Source organism: Desmodus rotundus, chromosome 11, assembly GCF_022682495.2.
Source record: "Desmodus rotundus isolate HL8 chromosome 11, HLdesRot8A.1, whole genome shotgun sequence".
NCBI lineage: Eukaryota > Metazoa > Chordata > Mammalia > Chiroptera > Phyllostomidae > Desmodus > Desmodus rotundus.
Genome location: NC_071397.1, coordinates 6085087 through 6111051, shown reverse-complemented (window position 1 = coordinate 6111051; position 25965 = coordinate 6085087). Strand labels below are relative to the sequence as shown.

Genomic DNA, 25965 nt, shown 5'->3' with positions numbered 1-25965 from the left:
CCCAGTGATGCAGTCTTCTTGATCTCCTGAGCTGGATGCTCGGGGAATGTCCTTCTCTGGATTATGGGGTCCCCTGTTGTATTTGGGTCCTGGCTGTTGTTGGTCCATTTGTTGTTGGGATCTCTTCTCCAGCTGGCTGACTGAGAGGCTCAAACCCACCACGTCTTATATACTGTTGTACAAGTGCTGACAGAACAAAGCAAAACAATAAAAAATGAAACCAAAGCAAGTCTCCTCCTCCTCCAACAACAGCAGAATCAATGACAAAAGAGCAAAGAGTAGTAAAAGTGGAAAAAGAAATAAAATTGTGGAATAAAGGAGTGGGGGGAGAAAAAGAATAAGAGAGGACCAAAGGAAAGAAATGTGATTATGAAATAAGAGGAGGAGAACTAATATGAGTAATGAATAGAAAGAGGAAAATGAGAAAAAGGGACAAAGAAAGACAAAGAATAACAAAAGTAAGAAAAGGAAAGAATAAGGGGAAAAAGATGTAAGCCAAGGTAAGAGTAAAATAAGAGACATGAAAGAAAAAGAGAACAACAAAAATACAAGAAAATTTTAAAGAATAATAAAAAGGCTATGAAAAAGAAAAAAATAATGAAAACAACGAAAAAGAACAAAGTGGAATTCATCTCAGGAGAGTTTTGTGCTTGCCTGCTGGGTTCTCCTTTCGGACACAGCTTTCATCTTGTCTGAGGCTGGTGTACGCCAGTGTCAGGTGCTGTCCACTTCTAGCCTCAGCAGCCTGTTTGAAGCTAGAAGTGATTCACAGTTTGTGGTTGTTTCCTCCAGGCTTGGCTGTGCACAGTATGGGCCAAGCTGTACCACAAGACTGGTTTTATCAGCACTGGGCCCAGGGGTAGGTCAGCAAATGTCCCAAGGCAGGGCAAGATCCTCCTCCACCCACCTCTGCCTGCTGGCCTGCTGTCAGTCTTAGACTAGTGGCTGACCAGACTGCTTCTGAGAGGGCTTCTGGCAGCATCAGGAGGATGGGACTCCTGGATCTCCTGTGGGAGGTGCCTTTCGAACTTCAGGGAAGTTGGTGGGTGTGCTTGTTAGCCCCCCAAGCCACTCATCTGAGTCTGTCTGGGATTATTTCCCTCAACTTGACAGGGCAGAGCCCCTATGAGGCTAGTGCATGGGGCCTCCAGAGCCCAGATTTGTGGTCTACCAGAAACTAGGAGGGTGCTTTTCTGTGGCTCTCCCATAAGGGCCAAGGGCCAGTGTGGTTCCCAGGAAAGTGTAGGGAATGGCTGTACGCTGAAGCCAGTCCCTAACACCCCGTGAGTCTGCATATGTTGCTCTTTTTTCAGCAGGAGTTAAGAAGCAGGGTAGGAAAAATGAAAGAAGGAAAGGGGAAAAAAAGCAAAAAAACAGACAAAAAAGAGATGTAGGAAGGGGCGAGAAGGATTCCATAGGGTGGGGCAAGTGGTACCCCAAAGAGTGGGGTAACTGCTTTTCCCTTGGGAAGGGCTTGCTCTTCTCAAGAAAGATGGCTGCAGGGGGATCCAGGTACATCCTGTTACAGAAATCCCCACAGTGGCTCCCCTGTGGCTCTCCCCAATGCCTCCCACTGCAGACTCTCCAGTCCGTGCTGTCTTCCCTTCACCAAGCCTAAGGTGAGTGGCTGTGAACAGAAAACCTGTTCTTTGGTCCCTTTAAGGGAAAAAACAGAAAAAAAAACAGTGGTTCCATCTCTCCCCAGCAGCCAAAAACCCAGTGGCCTTTCACCGTGGGATGCTACGTGGGTGGCTGATCCTGGCACTGGTGCTTCTTTGTGCTTCAGAGCTGAGTCTGGGGTCCAGGCTTTTCTCCAGGGGAAGCCCCCACAGCCATCTCATAACCTCGGCCCATGGGAATGGGCAGTCTCCCTTCACATCCCTGTCCTTCCTACTGTTCTTTAATTGGTTCCTGGCTGTCCTTGGTTAAAAATCTCTTTTTCAGGTAGTCTTCAGTTATTTATTTTGAGTGGGTGTTCTCCTCTTTGGTTTTATTTCCAATTGGTTCTGGAGGAGGTGTGAGAAAGATCCTTTTACTCTGCTGCCATCTTGCCAGGAGCCTCCACCATAAATTTTTTAGAGCTTTTTTCTCTACTGATAGACATATACAAACAGTAAGGATATTTATAGTTTTAATTATTTTATTATGAGTTGAATTTTCTCATGTTCGCCTTTCTCATTGAATTCATCATTTAGCTACAGATTAAAAAAAATACTTTGAGTTATATTTTCATCCTGGTACTCAGATTATAGTTACCATGAGAGAATTTGCACTGTGTAAATGATGCCCATTTTGAAGTGGAAGATACTTTCAGAGAATCTGTATCAAGAAGAGTTAGAAAAGTTCTCAAGTACCCTTGAAATAAACTTCAAAAGATGACTTAGACTTGTGCTAGAAATTTCATTTCCATTTTAGGTTTTTAGTTACAGTCAGTTGATACTCTGGTGCCTAGTGCGTTATTCCTAGCTTGATAAATTTTAGAGGTGAAGAAGCTTATGTTTAGAGATATCAAAGGGTAACAGCAGTTTCTAAATCCGAAACCTCACGTTCCCTTTGTCCTTTGGTCTTGACTAGTGGTGTCAGAACTGGAGGAGGTGCTTTCACTGGTCAGCAGCAGCAGACTTTGGACTGCACATCGTATAACTAGCAATAAGGGATTCCTGTTTCCTTTTACCAAGTAGTTGCACATCACTGATACTTGAAAAGCACAAATTTGAAGCTTTTGTTTGCTTGCTTGGTTTATAAAGTGCTTAATCTCTAGACGGGAGGCATCAGGAGGGAGGGCCTATCTGTCCAGTTTATTGAGGTAGTCCCAGACCCCTCACGTGGTACCTGGTACAGAATGAGTCTGCAGTGAATGTTTTTTAACTAATCATATTCTTTATACTTACACAGTATTTTAGCACATATTATTTGTAGCATAATCTTAATAGTAATTCTTTGGGTGGGTTGGGCACTGTGTTATTTTTAGATAAGAAAACAGATTAACAGAGACCAAGAGACCTCTGTCAGGTAGTTGGTGGTAGAAAACCTGCGTCTCAAACTTAGGTTTTCCTGCTTTAAGTCCAACTTTTTCTTTTTTTTTAATATATTATACTGTCTGTTTCTTTCCTCTGAGTCTTAGATCACCTTAGAAGGAAGGGGTTAGAAAGAGGGGTAAATATTCTCTCCCATCAGAAACCATTCACAAGGGAGGTGGCAGAGTAGGGACCCTGGAGACAGACTGCCTGTGTTCTGATGCAACGCTGATACTTGCTGGCTGTATGACCCTGAGCAAGCAAATCCGTCCAAAGTTTCTCCTGCCCCTACTTCCCCACCTGCAAAATGCATGTAGTAGTAGTATCACACTCAAAGGATTTTGATGAGGAGCAAGTCAAAGGAATTAATACGGTTTGTTAAATAAATGAAAAATAAATATGAACAACATGTGTGATTACCATGATCTAATAGAACTAAGAAATTATAAATCTGTGGCACTTAAGCTTCTGGTGGTAAGAAATTGAGCATGACTAGGTTTTATTTTGTTTTGCATCTGAGTTGCCTTCGTTTTTGCAAGTTAACTAAACCTACCCCAACTGCATTTCACTCGCACTTATTAGTGACTTCTGGAGCCATTCTCTTACCTGTCTTCATTTGAAAAAAAAATTTTAAACTGTGCTTAATTAATTTATTGATTGGTAGATTTTTAGAGAGAGAGGGGCGGTGGGGAGAGAGAGACAGAGAGAAACACCGATTTGTCGTTCACTTATTTATGCGTTCATTGGGTGATTCTTGGATGTGCCCTGGCCTGAGACTGAACCTGCAAGCTTGGCCTGTCAGGACGACACCCTAACTGAGCTAACAGCTAGGGCCTGAGAAAAATTTTAAGCCCCGTATTTTTCAAGTAATCAGCAATAATGAATTATCTCCTTTCCCTAAGAGCCTAATTATGGCTCATACTTTACCGTATTCAAATCAGGTGGCCCAGATGTATGTGTACTGTGAGAATTCACTATTTATTTATAGTGTGTAAACTTGCTTAGTTCTCTTATTATTGTGTGCTTTTTAAAATATGGTTCATAATAATAATGATGGTCTTTTTTTAGAGCTTCCTGTGTGCCTTGCAAACATCATCTCATTTACCCCTTGAAACAAAACAAACAAACAAAACAGAAACACCTGGGGGATAGATATTGCCCTATTGAGAAATTTAAGTTCAGAGGAGGTAACGTCCCAAAGTGATACACTTGGTTAAAGGTGGAGAACACTATTTAAACTCGTTGAAGCAAACACTCTTGACATCCATTTTATGCTGCCTCTGGTCTCTCCATGGAGAGTGTTTTAGAATGTTAGTACCTGGAGGGTGGGTTCCAGATCTGTGAGGCAAAATGTGCATAGAGGACTTCAGAGTCCCAGGAACAATCGCCACTTACTAAATCTACTGTTGGAGAAGGAAGGGTATTTACTTAGCCATAATACTGATTTTGATGACAGACCGTCTGAATTTTCATTTTTAAAAATAAGTGAAGTAAAAACATATCTTCTTTTAAACATATATATTTTAGGTAAATTAATTGATATAGTACACCCATGTATGACCAATAGCTCTGCTATATTGGAAACTCTCTTTTTCTGTTATTTTATCAGATGTCTGACCTGTTTGCTTTGCTTTTTATACATTGTGTTCAGTCCAGACAGCAGGTATAGGTCATCTTACCTGCTATTTTTGTCCAGTAGATATTAAATTAAAGCTACTAATAGAAGGAACTCAGCAGAGGTAATTTGTTTGTGTTAGTACATGTTCCCCACGCCCCAAATTATCAACTTTTTCTTAGTAACATTAGTCCCAAGCACTCTGTGGCTATGATGGTGTCATTAAATTTAAACTGTGGATAGTACCTTAATCCTTATAGACATTCCGTATGTTCTATCTCCATAGACTTTTCTCTGCCATTTAAAAATTAAATGCACATACAAGAATCAGCTAGAATGGTAGCATTTTATCTTTTCCCCCAAATTATAGAATAATTTAATAACCATTAATCTTGTCTTTTTGTATTTTTAACTGTAGTACCAGAAGAAAACATTGCAACTATGAAGTATGGAGCCCAGGTTGTAAAAGGAGAGCTGAAATCTGCCTTACTAGATGGTGATACTCAAAATTATGATTTGGACCATGGATTTTCGAGGCATCCAATTGATGATGACTGCCGTTCTGGCATTGAGATTAAGCTAGGTCAGCCGTCCATTATCAATCACATACGGATACTACTGTGGGACCGAGATAGCCGGTGAGTCTGTCCAACTTGGAGAGACACTAACATTGTATTTGATTGAGGTGGCCTCACCTTGTGGTCATTTACTTTGGTTTTACAGATTTGATGATTTATTTCTTTGTAGCCACTTGGCTATTTCTCTTGAAGTTTAGTTCTGGGGGAAGAGTTAAAAGATCTATTCCTTTAAAAAATAACTTTTTTGCTTTTTCTGCTTATGAAAATGATGAATGTGTGTCTATTGTGGAAAACATAGGACATAAAGAAAAGCACAAGGAAATAAAAATTGCCGGTAATCTCACCACCCATCATTAATTTTTGTACATATCTAATCAGTGTTTTTGTTACGCATAGTATGTTTTTCTCTCTTTCTCTTCTTCCCTGTCACACGTGCACGCAAAACAGAAACCAGTACAAATCACACATAGTTTTACAAAATAAAGATTAGGTGTGTAAAAAGCTAACTTCACTTTTAATTAATACATTGTGAATATTTTAGCCTTTATTTATTTTTTCTTTTTCTAAAGATTTCATTTATTTTTTAATTTTTTTAAGGATAATGTTTCCACTTGTTTTTTTAATTTTTAATTTTATTTTTTTAAGTTACTTTATTGTTGTTCAATTACAGTTGTCTGCATTTTCTCCCCACCACTCCCCCCATCCCAGCCAAACCACTTCCTCTCTTACTTCCTCCCTCCCCCTTGGTTTTGTCCATGTGTCCTTTATAGTAGTTCTTGAAAACCCTTCTCCCCACTGTTCCCTCCCCCCTCCCCTCTGGCTATTGTTAGATTGTTCTTAACTTCAGTGTCTCTGGTTATATTTTGTTTGCTTTTTTCTTCTGTTGATTATGTTCCAGTTAAAGGTGAGATCATATGGTATTTGTTCCTCACCGCCTGGCTTATTTCACTTAGCATAATGCTCTCCAGTTCCATCCATGCTGTTGCAAAGGGTAGGAGCTCCTTCTTTCTTTCTGCTTCGTAGAACTCCATTGTGTAAATGTACCATAGTTTTTTGATCCACTCATTTGCTGATGATGGGCACTTAGGTTGCTTCTTCTAGCACATGGCTATCGTAAATTGTGCTGCTATGAACATTGGGGTGCATAGGTTCTTTGGATTGGTGTTTCAGGGTTCTTAGGATTACCCTTTAAAAATATTCCTCTAAAAGTTACTTTATATTGTTGTCTGGTATTCTACCCTATGGGTTCCCATTGTGTATTTACTTGATTCCTTCCTTTCGGATGTTAAAACAACTTGTAAAATGCATTTTATCTTATGAATGAAGAAAAACAATATTTTTTAGTGTGTGGATAAATATCATCCTCAAAACAAATTTGTGAAAAAATTTGGTGGTCTCTAGCCTAGGAGTCTACCCACTTTTTCTGTAGCTTCAAGGTTCTGCCCTCCTTCTAGCCATTCTTACACTTTTACCCACTGTGGTTTCTGGGGTTCAGCCATGATGGCCAAAGTAGCAGAGCTGTAATGGGCGACCAAGAACTGAACTGTCTCTCTCATTGCAGCTTATCATTAACTTAAACCCTACACACCGAAAATTTGATGTACAGTGGGTCCCCTAGGTCCTACTTATGCTTCTTTGAGTCTGGGCATGAAGGGCTTAATATTATTAGTGATGATACCCTGCAGATCTTGCAGGTTAGTTCATTTTCTTGTTAGCTCCACTGGCCACCACCCTGACCATTTAGGTTATGAGGGAAGCTTTATGAAGTGGGAGTCAGCAATTCTTGTGCGTGGGTCTTTAGGGTCCCCAAGTTATCCGTTTTTTTTTTAAATTAATGTATTTTTTATTTTTATTTTTTATTGTTCAATTACAGTTATCCCCATTTTCCCCCATTACTCTCCCTTGCCCTACCCACGCCCCCTCACATTTAATCTTACCCCCTGTCCCCATTGTCTTTGTCCATAGGTCCTTTATATGTATAACCTTTCCCCTTCTTTCCCCTGTTATCAGCCCCCTCCCCTCTGGTCACTGTCAGTTTTGTTCTTTATTTCAGTGTCTCTGGTTCTATTTTGCTCACTTGTTTGTTTTGTTGATTAGGTTCCACTTATAGGTGAGATCATAAGGTATTTGTCTTTCACCACCTGTCTTATTTCACTTAGCATAATACTCTCCATATATCTCGTTGGATTTAATATGATGCTTGGAAAAATGGAAGTAATTCACATATCATTTCTAAGAGTCTGATTAATAATAGTAAAATACTTACACAGCATTTTCATTGCTTTTTATGTGGTATGAACTATTATAAAAACCTTTACACATATACTCACTCATTTAATTAATACTGAAATAGTATAAAAATGATAAAAGAAAAGGTTAGCATGTTTGAAACTGAAAGTAGCCATGGTCGTTTCCACGATGTTAAATACTTGTAGGCCACTTTGTTTTAGTATGTGTGTTTCATTCACAGGGGACTTAAGTTTACCATATAACATTCTTTTCTCACAGAAGTTGTTATCATTCTAAGCAAAGGTGAAAAATTCAGAATCTTAAACCGAAAAGATTCTGACATGTGTTGTAAATTTATATCCTGCATTACTGATAATCCAGAGGGGTTCAGTGAAAGGTTATAACCAGACTGAGACTGAGTGATAAAATGAATGGGCGAGAGAGGCCAGCAGAGAACGAGGGGATGGCACAAAGGGAGCTGACCTTTTCTGATCACAACTGTTGGTTGCAGGCTGACATTTATGGCCACCTAAATCTTCTGAGATTGTTCCTGTTGATATTACAGTACAAGTAATACCTGCATCTCAAATTTAAATTTGGCTTATGACAGGGGAATATAGATTTGTTCAGTATGGGACCAGCATGTAATGGTCCAGTGTAGCCGACAAGGGAAAGACGATAGGCTATTTTCATTACTGCCAGATTATTAGCTGGCAAATTTTAAGTTGCACCCAAAATAAACACATATTATCTCTTCACCCATGTCATATATTTTCCCGCAGGCTGCATGTATGTGTGAGGTGGTAAGAGACTGGGAGGGAGCAGGAGAGAAGATGGCCTCTGTGGGGAACCATTCGAGTTGGCTTTCCTCTGGGGAGTGTAGGGCTGAGTTTCCAGGCCAGGGAAGGTAGAAGGAGAAGGGACAGCTACTTCTGTTTTCTGTCCTGTCTTTGCCAGGGCCTCATTAATCTGCTGATCTGGGGTGAGCCAGGTATCCCGGCTCTGTTTGAAGAGGAACAAATGTCTGCATGCCTGATGTGTGCCAAGCGCCGTGCTAGACCATGGATATTTGAAAACAAATATGGCATGGTATTTGTTCTTAAGCAGTTTGTGATCTAATACAGCAGCCAGATGTGCTGAGAGAGAATTTCAACGCGTTGTGGTGAATGCTGTAGTAGGGGATCTATATAGATTTCATCATTATCCAGATGTGATTGTGAAGCAGAAAATGTAATTCACAAATAGTATAGTTTTTGTGCCTTTTAATGTTTTATTAAAGTATAACATTGTGTTGTTATTTTAATTTGGTTCTTTTTTCTGCTTTTTTCTTTCTTTTTTTTTTTGATTCATAGGTCTTATTCATACTTCATTGAAGTGTCGATGGATGAACTTGATTGGATCAGGGTGATTGATCATTCACAGTATCTATGTCGTTCTTGGCAAAAGTTATATTTTCCAGCCCGTGTTTGCAGGTTAGTTCTCATAGCTAATAAATGATTTTGATGTGTATCTATGGAGATTTGGACTTTGAGGAACAGATTACATTTTTGGGCCTCACGGAAGAGTTTTCAATGCATCCCAACTAAAACTTATGGGAACTGTGGAAAATTGAGCATCTTAAAATGTACAGTGTGCTGTGGAACTGTATGTCCAAGTGTTTTGTGTTGTTTTTATGTAGTAGACATGCAGAGGAATACGAAGGGACAGGGAACACTGAGAAGTGGAAGAACTTTCTTAACTGCATGCTGCACCTTGAAAGCAGTTCTGGTTAGGGGGGTTGTTCCTCCCACAGCAGCTATGAGAGTATTTCTGGAGGCTTCCCTGGCAGTCCTCAGTGCCAGGAGGAGATTTTGGGGTGCTAGTGTGCATATTCTGAATCTCTGTGTTCTTTTTCCTGATCAGTGGATATCTGTGGGGTTTGACAGAGCAGGTGTTTCTAGTGGGGTTTGGTTTGGGGAAAGGGAGGCTGAGCTGGTGGGGCTTCAGGCTCACACAGTTCCTTCAGTCAGAGCGCCTTAGCTTTTATTGTTGTTAAGTATTGCAGTCCCATGTTAGTTTGTTTTAAAAAGTATTGATGAACTACTGTCCTACTATTTCATATTCTTCTTTTAGGTCTAAGCCATATTTTAAACTTCCTTTATGAAATTCTGTAAAACCTATACAAATAATGAAATTGGGAGTTGGGGAAGGTGGTTTAAGGCTCCCAAAATTGTGTTGTATTTTTTTCTGTTGTAATTTTCTCCTTGAAAAGTGCCCTCAGATATTCTTTACCTTAGAGTCGAAGGATCAAAGGCAGGTTCATTTGGTTAGGGTGACAAGAAAAGAAGGGGAGGGATACGGTAGGTGTAAAGTAGGGAAAATGTGGAGCTGGTCCCTCACTCAGTAACCTCCTTATCCTTACCTGTGGCCTTGACTAATCTCCCCCTGTGGCTGACTTGGAGCAGGTGGGTGCCCCGCAGCACTTACTTCTCTTGGTCAGAAGATACCCTTTTACTTATCAAATTTATGACATAGCAACATCAGGCTGAATTCTTACTTCCACCACAAAATCCTTCAGCCTCTGCTATAGTAAAGAATGTTGCCTACATTTTTTTATGGGTATGACCAGACAATATTGTTACCCAGTGATCCTCTTGTGTGAAAATAAAGAAAATCAATTTCATTTCCCCAAAGGGGGTCTAAAGTGTCTCAGGTATGGTGGTTATTCTTTTATTAGCGGAATTTTGAATGGATTAAAATGAGAGGGACAAGAAATTGAGTGAAGATTCTGTATCTCAGACCTGCCTAGGGATACTTTGAGAGCGACAGAGGCGCCCTGATGTGGAGGGCGTGATCGAGTCTGCATCGACTCAGTTTATTACTATTGCATTGGATTAAAAAATAAGCGGTGCAACAACCAAAGTGTCTGATGTGCTGAAGGACTCTGTGCTTGTATTTAATTTGAAACAGTAGGAACATAACTCCCAGGACAAATCATCATGGATATAAAACCAGCCTTGAAAGAGAGTCTGTGCACTTCACCCATCTTAAAACATGGCCTCAGTCATCGTCTGTGGCTTTTAGAAAATACATCTCCTCTTATTTATCAATGGGCATTATTTATACTCCTCTTTCCTCATTTCGTCTCTCCCATGTGGCCTTTCCTTTGTTGGTGTAGCTTTTATACGTTGTAGAGCCTGGCTGTGTTCATGATGCCGGTTTTTATCTTGGTATGCCTAGCTCCCAGAGGGGTACCGGGTGGAGGGAGTCAAAGGGGGAAAAGTTGAGACAACTGTAATAGCATAATCACTAAAATATAATTAAAAAAGAAAAAAAGAAAAATTGGGAAAAGGTGGTATTAGAGATAGTGTTAACAAGAAGAGGAAGGAGCCTTGATGTTGATACTAGTTAAACATTTAAAAAATATTTATAACCACTTTAAAGTACTATATTAATTACTACATTCCTTCATAAACTCTGCCTTTTGTAATAGGTTAGAAAAGATTTTTTTAATTTATTTAAGAGATTTTATTTATTTTTAGAGGGGAAGGGAGGGAAAAAAAGAGGGAGAGAAACATCAATGTTTGGTTGCCTCTCAGGTGTCCCCCCACTGGGGACCTGGCCCACAATCCAGGCATGTGCCCCAACTGGGAATTGAACTGGTGGCCCTTTGGTTCTCCGACTGGAACTTAATCCACTGAACCACACCAGCCAGGGCAAATTTTGGTAGTATTTTTAAATGAATCTAAGAACAAGTCCCTGTTGATTAGTCAAAGATGTCTCATACTTGGTGCTTCTTATCTTCACAATCACTTATTGACTAACCAATGTGCTAAATATACTTTTATGAACCTCACTAGGCACATATTTCCTTAGCATGTAAGTGTTCGGTCTGCATTATGTTAATGTGCACATTTGTATGTCACCTTTGTTCTTCAGTGTCCTTCGCATGCTTGTCTTGCCTCTGATACTAAGATTACAAGCCCTTGGAATCAAGGAGTACGGAATCTAATCTTTTAGTATTCTTACAGTGCTCAGGTTATGACTTTGTATGCATTAGGTACTCTGTAAATGTTACCACAGGTTTCACGGGCACTGACTGGGTAATAAAGAGAGTTCTTCAACATTAATATGTGTATATGTTCATTGGTTCTTTTTATTTAGGTATTTGTTAAAATGTCTATCCTTTCTGGAAAACTCTTTCGAGTGGTAAATAGTTCGTTTTGTACTATTTGCAAATGTTACTTCTGTTTTTATCTTTAGGAAACTGAATTTTGAGGTTAATTTCAAAGAATATGAGTATCATGTATCAATGAAAGATTACATCAAATATATACTGTGTACATTGGAGAGTATGAGATTACCTAGCCCTCTCTCTGAGTCCAGGCTGGACCGCATGTAAATCAGCATTTTGTAGTAGAAAAATGGTGGGCTGTAGAGTTAGTGAGAGTTCTTCTCAAATCCTGGTTTCATCTAATACTGACACTGTGGTCTTAGTAAAGCTGTGGCTCTCCGAGCCCTTGTTTCTGTACCAGGAAAACGCAGGAATAGCCACACCCTTCATGGGGTCTGCAGTGGAGGGTTAGATGGCATGGGACATGTATGAGTACTGAGCTCAACTAAGCGCAGCACCTGCCCCCAAATAGGCTCAGTAGATTGTTGGTTTTAGTATTAAAATTTTTTAAATTATTTTTTCTAGTTTCTAAAACTCTTAACTGCTGTTTGACCTTCAGAGAAAAAGAGCCATCCCTGCCACCTTCTCGGGCCACTGTGGCTCTCACTGTGAGGGAATTGCTCCTTGCCTCGGGAGCCTAGTCGCTTCAGCACTTTGCCCTATTGCCAGTCCATGTATAGTGACCCAGAACACGTTAAACAGGTCTGTTTACCTTAATAACCTGCCCATTTGTGTGTTTCCAGCAGTTTTCAGATATTTTATAAATCAGTTTTTATTATGGTAAAATATATATAAATAAACTTTTCTATTAGTAAACTTTCTATTTTGTGGAATGTAATTCAGTCAGCATTTCACCTTGCCCAGGTGTTATCAGTGACAATAGGTATAATGTCAGACTTCAGAGCCAGAGTGATTGTGCCAACCATAACAGTGAATGGAGGGAAATGACCTGCTCTGTCTTTTGGGTCTTTTTAAGGTATGCAGTGTGGCTTAAGTGGGGACTGCTCTGTGTAGACAAAAACCTAGACTAATAATCCCTCCCTCAACCCCCACCTGGGGAGGAAGAAAAGTGACTTGTCAGTTTTGGCACAGTCTGTCATATATACTCAGAACCATGTTATGTCTTATTAGCTTTCTCTTTCTCTTTCTTCAGAAAAGGCAATTTCTGCTTTACCCATAAATTCTCTAACCTTCAGATTGGCTTCTTGGCTATCCAGTAAGCTCTCATCAAGTCCTTCCACGGCTCTCTTAGATGGTAGAGCCTAGGACTGGACAAAAAACATTAATAAGGAATGGCAAATGTTGAGTACCCTTGGGGGATTTTAAAATTTTTTTCTTAACATGGTACTGGTAATTTGGCAGCCATATAATATTGCTGAAATATGAGAAGACTTGAAACATAGATGGGAGGGATAGAGATAGATTTCAGAGCCTGTATATGGCTGGTAGCTGGAATTACAAATAAGTGATCTTGGTATAAAACCTGGGAGTTGACAGAGAGGAACGGTGGCCCTAAAAGCAAAGGGAAGAAAAGGAGTAGATGATAGACAAGTTTACTCCAGGGGCTGTTAGAGAGATTAGAGGAGAATCAGGAGGAGCACAGTTTACTGAAGACAAGGCAAGAAAGGGTGTCCAGATGGGTGCAACTTGATAATTAGCACATGGTGCAGGGGGGATCAACTCAGTTTAACACAAAACTGGGCTCTTCCTATCCTTTAAAAAAAATTTATTTATTTATTTATTTATTTATTTATTTATTTATTTATTTATTTATTTATTAGTGAGAGGAGGGGAGGGAGGAAGAGAGGGAGAGAAACATTGATGTGCAAGAGAAACGTCATCAGTTGCCTCTCATGTGCCCCCAACTGGGGACCTGGCCCGCGACCCAGGCATGTGCCCTGACCTATTGAACCAGCGACCTTTTCAGTTCACAGGCCAGCGCTCAACTGGTTCCCTGAGCCACACCAGCCAGGGCTCCTTTTGTTTTTAATTATCAAAATGAAAGTGTCTTTTAATGGCATTTTTCATTATAAAATTAAAATGTACTACGTAGTTTAAAAGTTGATATAGTTTGCTCTCAGGTAGGGCCGTGCCCAGTCTGTGCCCGTTGGACATGAAAGTGCCCCCGCTCCGAACCCTCACTGTGGAGGCGTCGTCTGCACTTTGCCAGTATGATTATGATTTGTAAAAAAGGAAAGTCTTGTTTTAATTTGGATTTCTTTTATTACTGGCCATTTATTGTCTTTTACGAAAAGCCTTTTTCTGTCTTCTGCATATACTTATGGAATGATTGTGGGGTTTTTTGGCTGTTGATAACTTTATATCAGCATATAGATATATATTATAGATAATGCAATATATATGTATATGTAAATGTATATAATGACATATGTGTATACATATATACATATAATAGATATGTATGTGTGTGTGACATTATCCTCTTGCCTGTCATGTATTGTGCCATTTGTTATTAGTTTTTGTTTGTTTGTTTTATCGGTACTTTTTGCCATACAGAATTTTACTTTTTAAAAAATGTGATCAAATCTGTCGGTCATTTTTGTGATTTCCAGTGGTCATGTTTAGAAAGGTGTTTCTCACTTCCAACATTAAAGAATGTTATAGTTTTATAAGTTTTTTCTACTACTTATTATGTTATATGTAAGTATTTAATCCAGCCAGAATATTTTTTGTGTATATTTTCGGGTAGGAATAGTCAGCAGGCTGCAACTTTACTTAGTAATTGTTCCTTCCCACACTAATGTGAGTAGCCATATTTATCATGGACTAAGTTCTAGCGTGTACTCTGCTCTGTTCCACTGATTTCTTTGACTATTGTCCAAGTGTTTTAATTATTGTAGTTGCCCTTTTTTCCCCGCTGTTCTTACAGCGAGAAATTAGAAGGTGACAAATGTGTCGTGAAAAAAAGGAAGGGTGTCATGGAGCATCTGCCTGCCTCTCTTCTGGTCTCAGCGATCACATTGGAGGCCATCAATGATAATAAACATTTCACTAGAATGGCTCTGCTTTCACTTACAAGAAAAAATTAGGCATGATTCACCAGCTAAGGAACTAGATTTTTCTTCCTTCCTTCATTGTTTGTTTATTCATCCCTCACTCATTCCACAAGTGAGCTCCTACTCCGTGCCCTGCATTCTTTCTGATCCTGGGGCCACGGCACTGAGGAGGACTGCTGCTGTCTCTGCTCCCAGAGAACTTGGGGGGAACAGATAAACAAATAATATCAACACATCACATAATTATAATTGTCGTGAAGATGGTGTGGTGCTAGTGAGCAGGGCCAAGGGAAGGAGGGTAGTTATTTTAAATAGGTGGTTGTGGAAGCCCCAAAGAGGGAGGTGGTTGTTTTAAGCTGAGATGAAGGGAGTGACATTCTCTGGCCAGTGTTAGATATTTAGGCTTTCTTTGGTGTACATTTAATAGTATGCAGGAGTGTCCGGCCTACTGTAGGAGTCCTCATTAGATGAACACTAAAACTGTACTGCTTTTGGTATTGGGCACATTAATCTCTTTTATTGCTGCCGTACATTTTGGATCCCTCCTAATCCCTGCCATTATTACATGCAGCGTAATTTTTTTTTTTACCCATCTTCAGTAGATTATAGTACCCACACAGTGCTGTACATCTACGAGACATAAAACAAATGAGAAAATAAACACCGTTATTTATGGCAGCGTTCTTTCCCTACCATGTTAGCATTACACAAAAGCATGTGTGTCTTCTTTCTTCTCTTTTGTTCTCTCCCTGCCCCATAACTGGCATCGATGCATTTACTTCTAAAGGCAGGCACTTTTACACTACTCAGTCGTTCACCAGAGTGCTTTAGAATCATAAATCTGGAGTTGTGAGCCTTTACTTTCCTTCTGTGATTGACATCTTCAGAATTCAAGAAATGGCTTATTCAGGTGTAAGTTAAAAGGAACAATTTCAATTTTAAAAAGTAACCATTTTAGCTTATACTTAGTTCGAATTGTATTTCTACCTATAACTTTGATGTTGTGAGTGAACTAGCACAGAGCAACCCAGCATATAATTTTTTTTCTAAGAATGCAAAGCAAAATGTAGCCACATGGTGTCACTATACCATTACAATTTTACTTGGGGCCAAAGGTTGAAATTGACTTTTTTATAAAACTGTATTTAAATATAAATTGTTCTGAAATCTGTCATTTGTGAAATAACAGGTGAAACTATTTGTACCATTTAAGCCTTTCTACTCATGTGGAGCATTAATTATGCCTGAAGTCTGTAGATGTGCATTGAGGTGCTAGCCAGCTCTCGACTTGTCATCTGCAAAGTATAGCAGATATGTAGGCTTCTGTAGTACAGTTATTCAGTTTCGTACAAATAAGTGTTTTTAAAATATTCATTTGGAATTTTGAAATAAATAGAAGGTTAACTCAAAGGGGATAGATCCATTAAATATTTATAAGGAATCAAAAAGCAAAATAAAGGAGGAATGAGGAAAATAGAGAGAGGGTTGTAGGACCTCAGGGGAGAGACAGGAAAGGAGCAGTCTAACATTTATTGAGCATCTGCAACGGGCCAGACACATATTGTGGCCTTATATGATTCTTCCAATAGTTCTATGAGAGAAATACCATGAGCTATTTTTACAAATGTGGACGTTGAGCCTTAGAGAGGCCAGATTTGCAGGTCTGTCTGAATACACAGTTAACACCACAGTCTTACGTTGCCTCTGCAGGATATGAGGTTAGAGATAGCTCTGCTTTGGAGTGGGAGGGGACACACACAGAGCCCTGAAGAAGCTCTTGTTGCCTCTTTGGCAGGAGCAGTTTCCAGGACTGTTGAAGAAGGGCCTGGTATGGCCGTCTCTGCTCAAGCTGGTGGTAGACACCCAGGCAACCATGATATTAATGCTGAGGATGATGACAGTGAGGATGAACAATTGAGAAAGTTTTTCTCTTTTAAAATGCTCCAAAGGGGATGTAGCAATCCTTCATCTAGGTCTATTTTTCAGTTTGTCGATAGAGCTTTGAATTTTCCTGTCCCTTAGTTTCCTGTAAGATCATTTTAGATTTTATTATTACAGTGAACCTGATGTTCTTAACTCCTAATTTGTTTTGCCTCAGCTGCGTTTAGAAACAGATTTCACATATTATAGAGTTTCTCTTCACAAGATCTCTTCACATCTTGAATTGCTTTTTCAAAATTTATTAATTTTAGAGAGAGGGAGGGAAGGAAACAGAGAGAGGGAGGGAGGGAAACATTGATTTGTTGCTGCACTTACTTGTTCATTCATTGGTTCATTCTCGAAGGTGCCCTGACTGGGGGTCAAACTGACAACCTTGGCATATTGGGAGGGCGCTCTAACCAGCTGAGCTGCCTGGCCAGGGCTTGATTTTCTTTTTAAGTTGAGGAATTTTGTATTTATTATTTCCACTTAGAATCCTCTTATTAGGCCAAAAAAAACCACCCCACTGTGTTTTATATTCAGTAATAGTTTTGAAACATGGCTGATTGTACTTAAGTTATTCAGTCAAATCCAGGATTTTTTTGGTTTTATTATATTTTGTTCAAAGGATAATAACATGTTGAGAGTCTTTTGTGTGTAGTAGAAGAATTAGGACATGAGAAAATAAAACATGGTTGCCCTTTTGCTTTATATTTTATTTTATAGTTTTAGAATACAAATGTGTCTCTTAATAAGCTGGTTGCATGAGGTGATATTAATAACACTAATGATCTGTTATTATCACCACAGATAGTCATTGCTTGTTTTCATTCTGGACGGGCAAGAACTATATTTAGTGGAGCTAACAGTTGCTTCCCAAGTAGTTAGATCCAGTATTAAGTCCAGATAGTACCTCCCTAGTTGACCATCAAACATCCTTTTTCTCATGCTTTCCTCAATATTACCCAGTTACTTATAGGATTTGTTCATTTAGACATTTGTTCAACAAACATTTATTGAGCACCTGCTATATTGCAGGCACTTAGTTTAGGTGCCAGGCATAAAAGGATGAACAAGAATTTCTCGATACAATAAGAATGACAACCTTCTAAAGATTGATAAAGTATAATAGGTACAATAATACATAAATAAGTATAAATAAATTAACTTACTATATATAGAGAGAGAGAATGAATGAGAATGCAGGAGCATAGTTATGGGGGGAATTGTACTGAAGAGACAATTTGAGCTGAGTCTTAAAGGACCAAAGGATTGAGCAGGCAAAGCAAGGGGAAAGGATGTGCTGTGTTTGCAGGACATTTGCTGAAGGCAAAGTTTGCAATGGACTTGGCCACATCTAAGCTCTTCGCCCAGAGCTCTTCATCAGTGGGCCTTTCTGCTTCTCTAGCTCATCTTTGGTTCTCATTTTAAAAGCCCTGTTTTTGTCTCACTAGTCAATCTCATCTATTTACTTACTCACACTTCCTACCTATGTACGTAAGCTCAGAGACTGTACGTGAATGACAATCCGTTCCTCTTTATGTGACCTTATACAACTGTTTCTGGATATCTGTGACTTGGTTTTAGTTAAAAGTTATGTTTTTTTTTTTAACTTTCAGCAAGGTTAGAAGATTCCCTGTGAAGAACTGTAAATTAGGTTATTTTTTACAAACAGTATTCAGAAAATAGTAAAAATTCCCAAGAAATGAAGAAAAAGTCCCTATTTTGGAGCCAGGATTTGATTAGTGTGTCTTTTACTTAGGAAAATAATATATTTTCATAGGCATTGTTGGAATATGCTGCATGTACCATTAGTCTATCAATTTTCCTACTGGAGATCTCCTTTTGGAACCTGTTTTGAGACTGCAGCTCTCCCAACACTTGATTATGGAACTTAGGACATCCTGAAGCAGGAAGCCAAGTAGTAAACTACTGGGCAATAGATTACAGAGCCATCTGGGACTCTGGGCCCCTTACTGTGACCCAGGGGCCTGTAGCATAGGGAACAGAGTCAAAGGTGAACTGTGGAACTGGGACTAGGAACCTGGGAATTCATGGAAATGGTGGGGAAGATTTTCCAGGACTTTCAACTTGGCTACTAGAATAGATAAGAAAATATTAATGGAGTAAAATTTAATTGACTTTTCTTTTTGGAAGATCAAGAAGAGAGAAGGACAGCTAAATCTTGGAGGTCAAAAAAACCAAACTTGGACACAGATTTATTTGTGATTGCGTAGTCATTTTCCCAATCCTGTTTACTTTGGAAACGGTAATCTAAAGAAGGTATTGGTTAAATAGTTAAAATTCTCTTAGTGGAGAGTTAGACCTATATGCATTTAAATGACACCCCACACTGCCTAGTAGTGATTGCTCTGACCTTTCATAGCATTTATAGCTTGAATCACCCAATTTAGCCATTATACATAATATATCTTACATGCCTCTGTAATTATGTTGTGGTTCCTGGACCTTGCTGTATAATTTTTTGATAGTAGTTGCAAATAAGATAGTTTGTTGAATCTCTTTAGACCTCTAACATCTCTGAATGCAGGTGTCTGGATAATACTCAAGTTTTCTGGAAAAATCCTTTTAATACTGCCATCTTTTCCCCCAGTGTTAGAGGGAGATACCAGGAAATAAGATTTTATAATATTTCTTTCCACAGAAAATATGCTTAAAGAGCACTGTATGTACAAGTCCCATGGTTAATAAAATCATTAGAGCTTTCTCAGTGATCATGTGATCATATAAACAGTACAAATTCCCTAGATCAGTGTTCCTTCTGTGGATACAAGGTTAGCTCAGGGGAGAGCGGACCAGAAGTGAAACCAGATTGCTTGTCAGCTGCCAGAAATTCTGGGCAGAGTGCCAGCGCCAGCCTTGGTTCACCTTCTAAAAATTCATCTTCCACCATGAAAATAGAGGGCTCGATCCCTGGAACAAATGGTGGTAGCATGAGCACTTGGACTTCTTAGGCCAGAAGTGCTTTATTGCTGCAAGGAAAGGTGGGGGAACTGATTACTGTGGACTGGCGGCTTTGGCCTCATTTAAGAGCTGTAACATTTTCTTTAGCAGCCTTACTTCATTATATTTCAAATTATAATTTCATAAGTTAATAATTGCTTTTCCAAATAATGTGGGTCATATATACACATGGATATGCTCTGCCTGATAGGAAGCTGTAGGTTTAATTTCTAATAGTCATAGAAATTCTATGCACATTATGAAGCTATTAGGTTTTAACAGCTGTTTTAGTTCATTTCACCCTGTAAAAGAAATGTGATACAGACTAAAATGATCAGTAATTATGTATTTTGAAAGCTAAAACACCAGTTATAGAAAGAGCTAATTTACACATTAGATACTGATATAACTACAGTGTGCTATGAGTTTCAAAGTTAGTGTTATCTCCTGCCTAAGACTATGAAACTGAACCTGTGCCAAAAGACATTTTTCCCTCTTTGAAATTCTCTTTTGCATTGCCTATTGTAATTTTGAAGTTGCAAATCAACAGTTATGAAGAATTGCTTGATATTTTTCTAAAGAAAAAAATTAGAAGGACTGTTAGCAGGAGTAGGATTTAGAAGGATTGTATCTTATTTCTGTTGATCAGTGCCTACCATCTGCCTTCTGTTTAATGTTGTAGCAGCATGCATGCGTTTCCCAGCTCTGAACAGATGATGGGCATGGTTTGTTGAGATATATGTGTGTTCTGGATGTGTGTGTATATATACCTACAGTGCTTAGATTCACACTTGAAGTGTAAAACAGATAATGAGTCTCCATTTCTGGCTACTTTGCATATTCAGCTCTCGTCCACGAAACAAAAGACTACAATGACACTGATTTTCTTTTCTACTTTAGAATCAACACTAACCAGCTGTCAACAAATATTTTGATTAAACACTATTCTTTATTGAGGAACTTTGGGGCACATTCTTTGTATAAACATGTTGTTTTCTTTGATTTCAAGGGACATATTTTCAGTATGATTCATGGATGCATCACACCGGTGAGCTGTCATGCACAAAAATATATTTTTCTGTGTAAACTTCCTTTTTACCATTGATTTCTCTAGGGCAAAAATATAACTCTGAACAGAATATTCCAACTCAAGATATTTTCTTGAAATAAAGGTGGTAAATAAATGTATAAGCCTGTTTTAAGTAAATTGAAAAATTTAAAGTATAGATTCATAAATTGGACTTTTCCAAGATTTTTAGAGATTTAACAGTTCCTCTAATACATTTGATATATGATTTGACTGCAGAAAATCTGTTAATATTTTGACATATATTCATCTGGTATTTCTTCTAGAAATACATAAACATGTTATTTATAAAAAATGGTATTATGGTACAAACTGTATTGAAACCTTGTACATATATATATTTATATTCATGTGGATATTGTTGCATGTCAGTACATACATATCTGCTTTATCCTTTTTAACAATAGCACAGTGTTCTAACCTACTGTTGTTTATCTAATTAGTTTCCTATTGGAGGACTTTTAGGATGTTTACAATTTTACTATGGAACAGTGTAGCCTTTGCACACGTTTCTGATTATCTCTTCACATGAGCAGAGTCAAAGGATATGGCCATCTTAAAGTGTGAAACATATGTCTAAATCCCAACAAAATCATTGTACCCGTTTATTTGCACCAGCAGTGCCTGATCGTACCTATTTCCTCACAGCCTTATCAGCAGTGGGCATTACCCTTTTTAGTGTTTTGTCAAACCGACAAGCAAACCATGATCTCTCATTTGTTTTATTGTACAGGATTTTTATTACTTGTAAAGGTGACTCTCTGTATTTGCTTTTTGATAAGCATCTGTATTTTCACAAAAAAGATGAAATTTGAGTTGGCCTGAAAGGTATAGTTGATTTCTTTTTAAAATTTATATTTTATTATATATTTTTTCCATTACCATTCATCCCCCTTACATTCCCCTGCCCCTTGCAATCACTGCACTGCTGTCTATGTAGGAATGGTTGACTTTTAATTGGGTCATTTTAGAAGGTTTATGCCATCAGGTCATCTAGGAGAGTGGTTCTCAGTCAGTGGTGATTTTGTCCCCTGGCAGTCACTTGGCCATGTCTGGAGACATTTTTGGCAGTCACAATTGAGGGGCAGGGTGCTACTGGCATCTAGTGAGTAGAAGTCAAGGGTGCTGCTAAACATTCTACAATGTACATGACAGCCTCCTACAACAAAGGGTTATCCAGACCAAGTGTCAGTAATGCCAAGGTTGAGAAACCCCGATTTAGGAGCAAGTTGCAGTAATTCCATAGGTGAAGGGGGCTTGAATTAGGATGTCGTTGCTTAAAATAGAAATAGAGAATAGCTGAGAAGGATATTTAGAAGGAAAAACCGGCCAAGCTTGGTGACTGAATATGGAGGAAAAGAAAAAAAAAATTGAGTCGGAAAGAGCTTTGAAGTTTGGAACCTAGGTGGCTGGGAAGTGGGATGACATTAGTGGACAGAAATTGTGAGGGAGCCAGTTTGAACTAGTTGTGGAATTATTACTTCAGAAGTGCATAGTGACACTCCTTGCTGTTTCATCTGCTTTGCTTTTATACAACAAGACTTTAATTTTACACTAGGTGCCAGGATTGTGTTGGATTTTGGATTACAAAATCTCTACCTGGTACCAAACGTTTATTTGGTCTTAAACAACTTCTTTCTGAAATGTTCTTTCATCTCTACTACTGAAATCATGTCTATTTTTTGAGCAAGGTAAAATGCCATTTTCTTTGGGAAATCTTCCTTGATCTCCCCAAATGAAGTAAAAGTGTTTCGGGGTTTTTTTCCCATTTAGTCAACAAATACTATCAAATGCCTGCTATAGGCCAGGCACCATGCTAGGTGCTATAGCTACAGTGGAGAGCTTTACACACTTACATCCTCTACCTTGTGGAGTTTATAGCTTAGTATAAGTGTCAGATATTGAAAAAAATAATGACATGTAGCGGAAGAATTACAATCTATGATAAATGCAAAGGAAGAAAAACAGAAGTGAGCATTAGTGGTATAACAGAAGAATACAGTTTCAATAGAATGAGTCAGGGGTTTTTAGGGAAATGATATTTAAGTAGAGACCTAAGTGATGATTAGGAGTTAAGTAGGCAAAGACAAAAGGAAAAAGCATTTTGAAAATACAGATAGGGAAGCCTGGAGGGAGGAAAGAGCTTGGCCTGTTCAAAGAAATGAGAAGAAATTAGTGTGGTTGGAGAGTGGTGGTGAGATGGAGGGAGAGAGGTAGGTAATAACTAAGTTGTTCAGGACTGGCAGAGCCACAGTTAAGAGAGTGTAGTCTATTGGAAGTGCAGGTCCTGGGGAGGGCTTTATGCAAGGGTGTGATGTGTCTTGACTGAAGTTTAAAGACCTATCTCCTTTGTGTGGGATAGACTGAGGGGGACAGGATTAGAAGCAGGGAGACCAATAGGGAGGTCTTGCCGTGTGTATAGGTCAGGAGGTGTATGGTGGTTGCTTGTATAAGGATGGATGGATCTGACGTATGTTCTTCAGCTTGTGAGACTTCCAAGGAGTATTGTTATTTATAGGCTTGGAGCAGAAAAAGGAGGTCTGGGTTAGATTAGAGGATGGTTGAAGCTAGATGATTTGATTAGATTCAAAAGAGATAGAATGTAGACTTCTGGCCAAGACGGAGGCATAGGGAAATAAATACACTGCGCTTCCTCACACATCCAAAAGAAGGACAACAACAAATTTAAAACAGAAAATTGAACTGTATGGAAGTCCAACAACCAAGGAGTTAAAGAAGAAACATTCATCCAGACCAGTAGGAGGGGTGCAGACGGGCAGCTGGGAAGAGAGGACTCACAGCAAGGCAGTGGCTGCTGGACCAGGTGGTCCCACATTTACATATGGATAAACCGGAAGGAACAACTGGGGAGTGAGACAGACCACACAATCCAGGGTTCCAGTGTGGTGAAATAAAACCTCAAAACCTCTGAGTGAAAAATCCTATGGGGTTTGTGGTGGCAGGAGAACCTCCCAGCCTCACAGGAGAGTACACTGGAGAGACCACAGGGTCCTAGAACGTATACAAACCCACCTACCAGGGAATCAGCACCAGAAGGGCCCAATTTGTTTGTGGGTAGTGGGGGAAGTGACTGAAAGCTGGCAGAGAGCTGATTAAGCAGCTCTGTTCCTTCTCAGACCCCTCCCCCACATATAGTGTCATAACCTGGGTTGCCTCACCCTGATGAATACCTAAGGCTCCACCCCTTACTATGTAACAGGTGCACCAAGACAAAATAAGTGTCCCAAATGAAAGAACAGATCAAAGCCCCAGACAAAATACAACTAAGCTATGAAGAGATAGCTAACTTCTCAGATGCAGAGTTTAAAGCACTGGTAATCAGGATGCTCAAGAATTGGTTGAGTATGGTCTCAAAATAGAGGAAAAAGTGAAGGCTATGAAAAATGAAATAAAGGAAAATGTACAAGGAACCAACAGTGACGGGAAGGAAACCGGGACTCAAATCAACAGTTTGGAGCAGCAGGAAGAAAGAAACATTCAACCAAAACAGAATGAAGAAACAAGAATTCAAAAAAATGAGGAGAGGCTTAGGAACCTCCAGGACAACTTTAAAATATTCCAACATCCGAATCATAGGGGTCCCAGAAGGAGAAGAGGAAGAGCAAGAAATTGAAAACTTACTTGAAAAAAATAATGAAGGAGACCTTCCCCAATCTGGCAAAGGAAATAGGCTTCCAGGAAGTCCAGGAAGCTCAGAGAGTCCCAAAGAGGTTGGATCAAAGGTAGCACACACCAAGGCACATCATAATTACCTTACCCAAGATTAAAGATAAGTAGAGAATCTTAAAAGCAGCAAAAGAAAAGGGAGACAGTTACCTACAAAGGAGTTCCCATAAGGCTATCAGCTGATTTCTCAAAAGAAACCTTACAGGCAAGAAGGGGCTGTAAAAAAGTATTCCAAGTCATAAAAGGCAAGGGCCTCCATCCAAGATTACTCTATCCATCAAAGCTATCATTTAGAATGGAAGAGCAGATAAAATGCTTCCCAGATAAGATCAAGTTAAAGGAGTTCATCATCACCAAGCCCTTATATATGTTAATGTTAAATGTTAAAGGGATTTACCTAAGAATAGGAAGATGATCAAAAATATGAATAGTAAGGTGACAACAAACTCACAATTATCTGCAACCAAACCTAAAAAAACCCAAAAACAAACTAAGCAAACAACTAGAACAGAAACAGAGTCACAGAAATGGACATCTCATGGAGGGTTATCAGCGGGGAAAGGGAGGGAGTTAATTGGGGAAAAGGTACAGGGAATAAGTAGCATAAATGGTAGGTACAAAATAGGAAATATAGAAGCCAAAGAACTTATATGTATGACCCATGGACATGAGCAAAGGGGGGAGGGGGTATGGGTGGAGGGTGTGGGCTAGGCGGAGGGAAATATAGGGGGAAAAATGAGACAACTATAATAGCATAATCAATAAAATATATTTTTTAAATAAGAGATAGAATGTAGTAGAGCATAGAAGGAGAAGGAAAGAGGGCTTAGAGCTGAGCCTGAGGTGCTCCAGAATACGAAGAGGTAGAAGAGGAGAAGCTAACAAAGGAAATGGGGAAGGAGCAGCCAGCAAGAAAACAGGCAGGAAGTGTGGTGGCTGCAAGATCAAGTAGATGAGGGATGAGAAGTATCTATCCATTGGCTTTGCCTTGGCAATGTAGAGGACACGGTCCGCCTTGGCAGTAGCAGTGTTACTGACTTGGTAGGGGTGTAAGCCAGATTACAATCGGTTAATAAATTAAATGCAATTTATAATAAAATTAAATATGTACATACCCCTTTTTTTACTTTTTATAAAATTCATTCAAAGGAAATATGTATGTAAGAATGCTTATTGCAACACTTCATGGAATCAAAAAAACTATAAAGTACCCCAGGGCCCACAATATGGGAATTCATTAAAATTAAAAAGAATGAATTGTATCCATATGATTTGACTGAGAAGGAGTTCCATAAAAATTGTTATATGAAAAACACATGATGTACATAGTGTGTTAATCATGATATTTTCTTTTGTCAACAAACTACCTTATGTATGCATATAAATGTATGGATTTATATAAGCATAGAGAATGGTGTGGAAGGGTAGACATTAAACTTTAATATTGATTAATTCAGGAAAATGAAGATGGGGTAATGAAAATAGATAGTATCTGATTATTATTTATCTTTTGTTATACTTGCTATAACATCATTTTTTTTTAATTAAAAAGGGTGTTGAGCTTTCAAGAATATGTAGGAAGTGACAAAATGGAGAAAGAACTGACAACTCTTTTGAGAAACTTGGCTGTGAAGGTGAATAAAGATATAGATGGAAACTAGAAGTGGATGTGCTTGCTAGAGATGAGGATACCAAAGC

At 38.9% G+C, this 25965-nt stretch overlaps 1 protein-coding gene across 8 annotated transcripts in view; it reads left to right on the top strand.

Annotated features, from left to right (window-relative positions):
• The window catches only part of BTBD9 (BTB domain containing 9), a 431840-nt gene that overhangs the window by 67472 nt on the left and 338403 nt on the right, over window positions 1-25965 (top strand). For all 8 annotated transcript variants that reach the window (XM_053913937.2, XM_053913938.2, XM_053913936.2 and 5 more), the window contains 2 exons: window positions 5051-5270; window positions 8792-8911. In XM_053913937.2, coding sequence (XP_053769912.1) covers window positions 5051-5270; window positions 8792-8911 — 340 coding nt within the window. The remainder of the gene's footprint in view (window positions 1-5050; window positions 5271-8791; window positions 8912-25965) is intronic.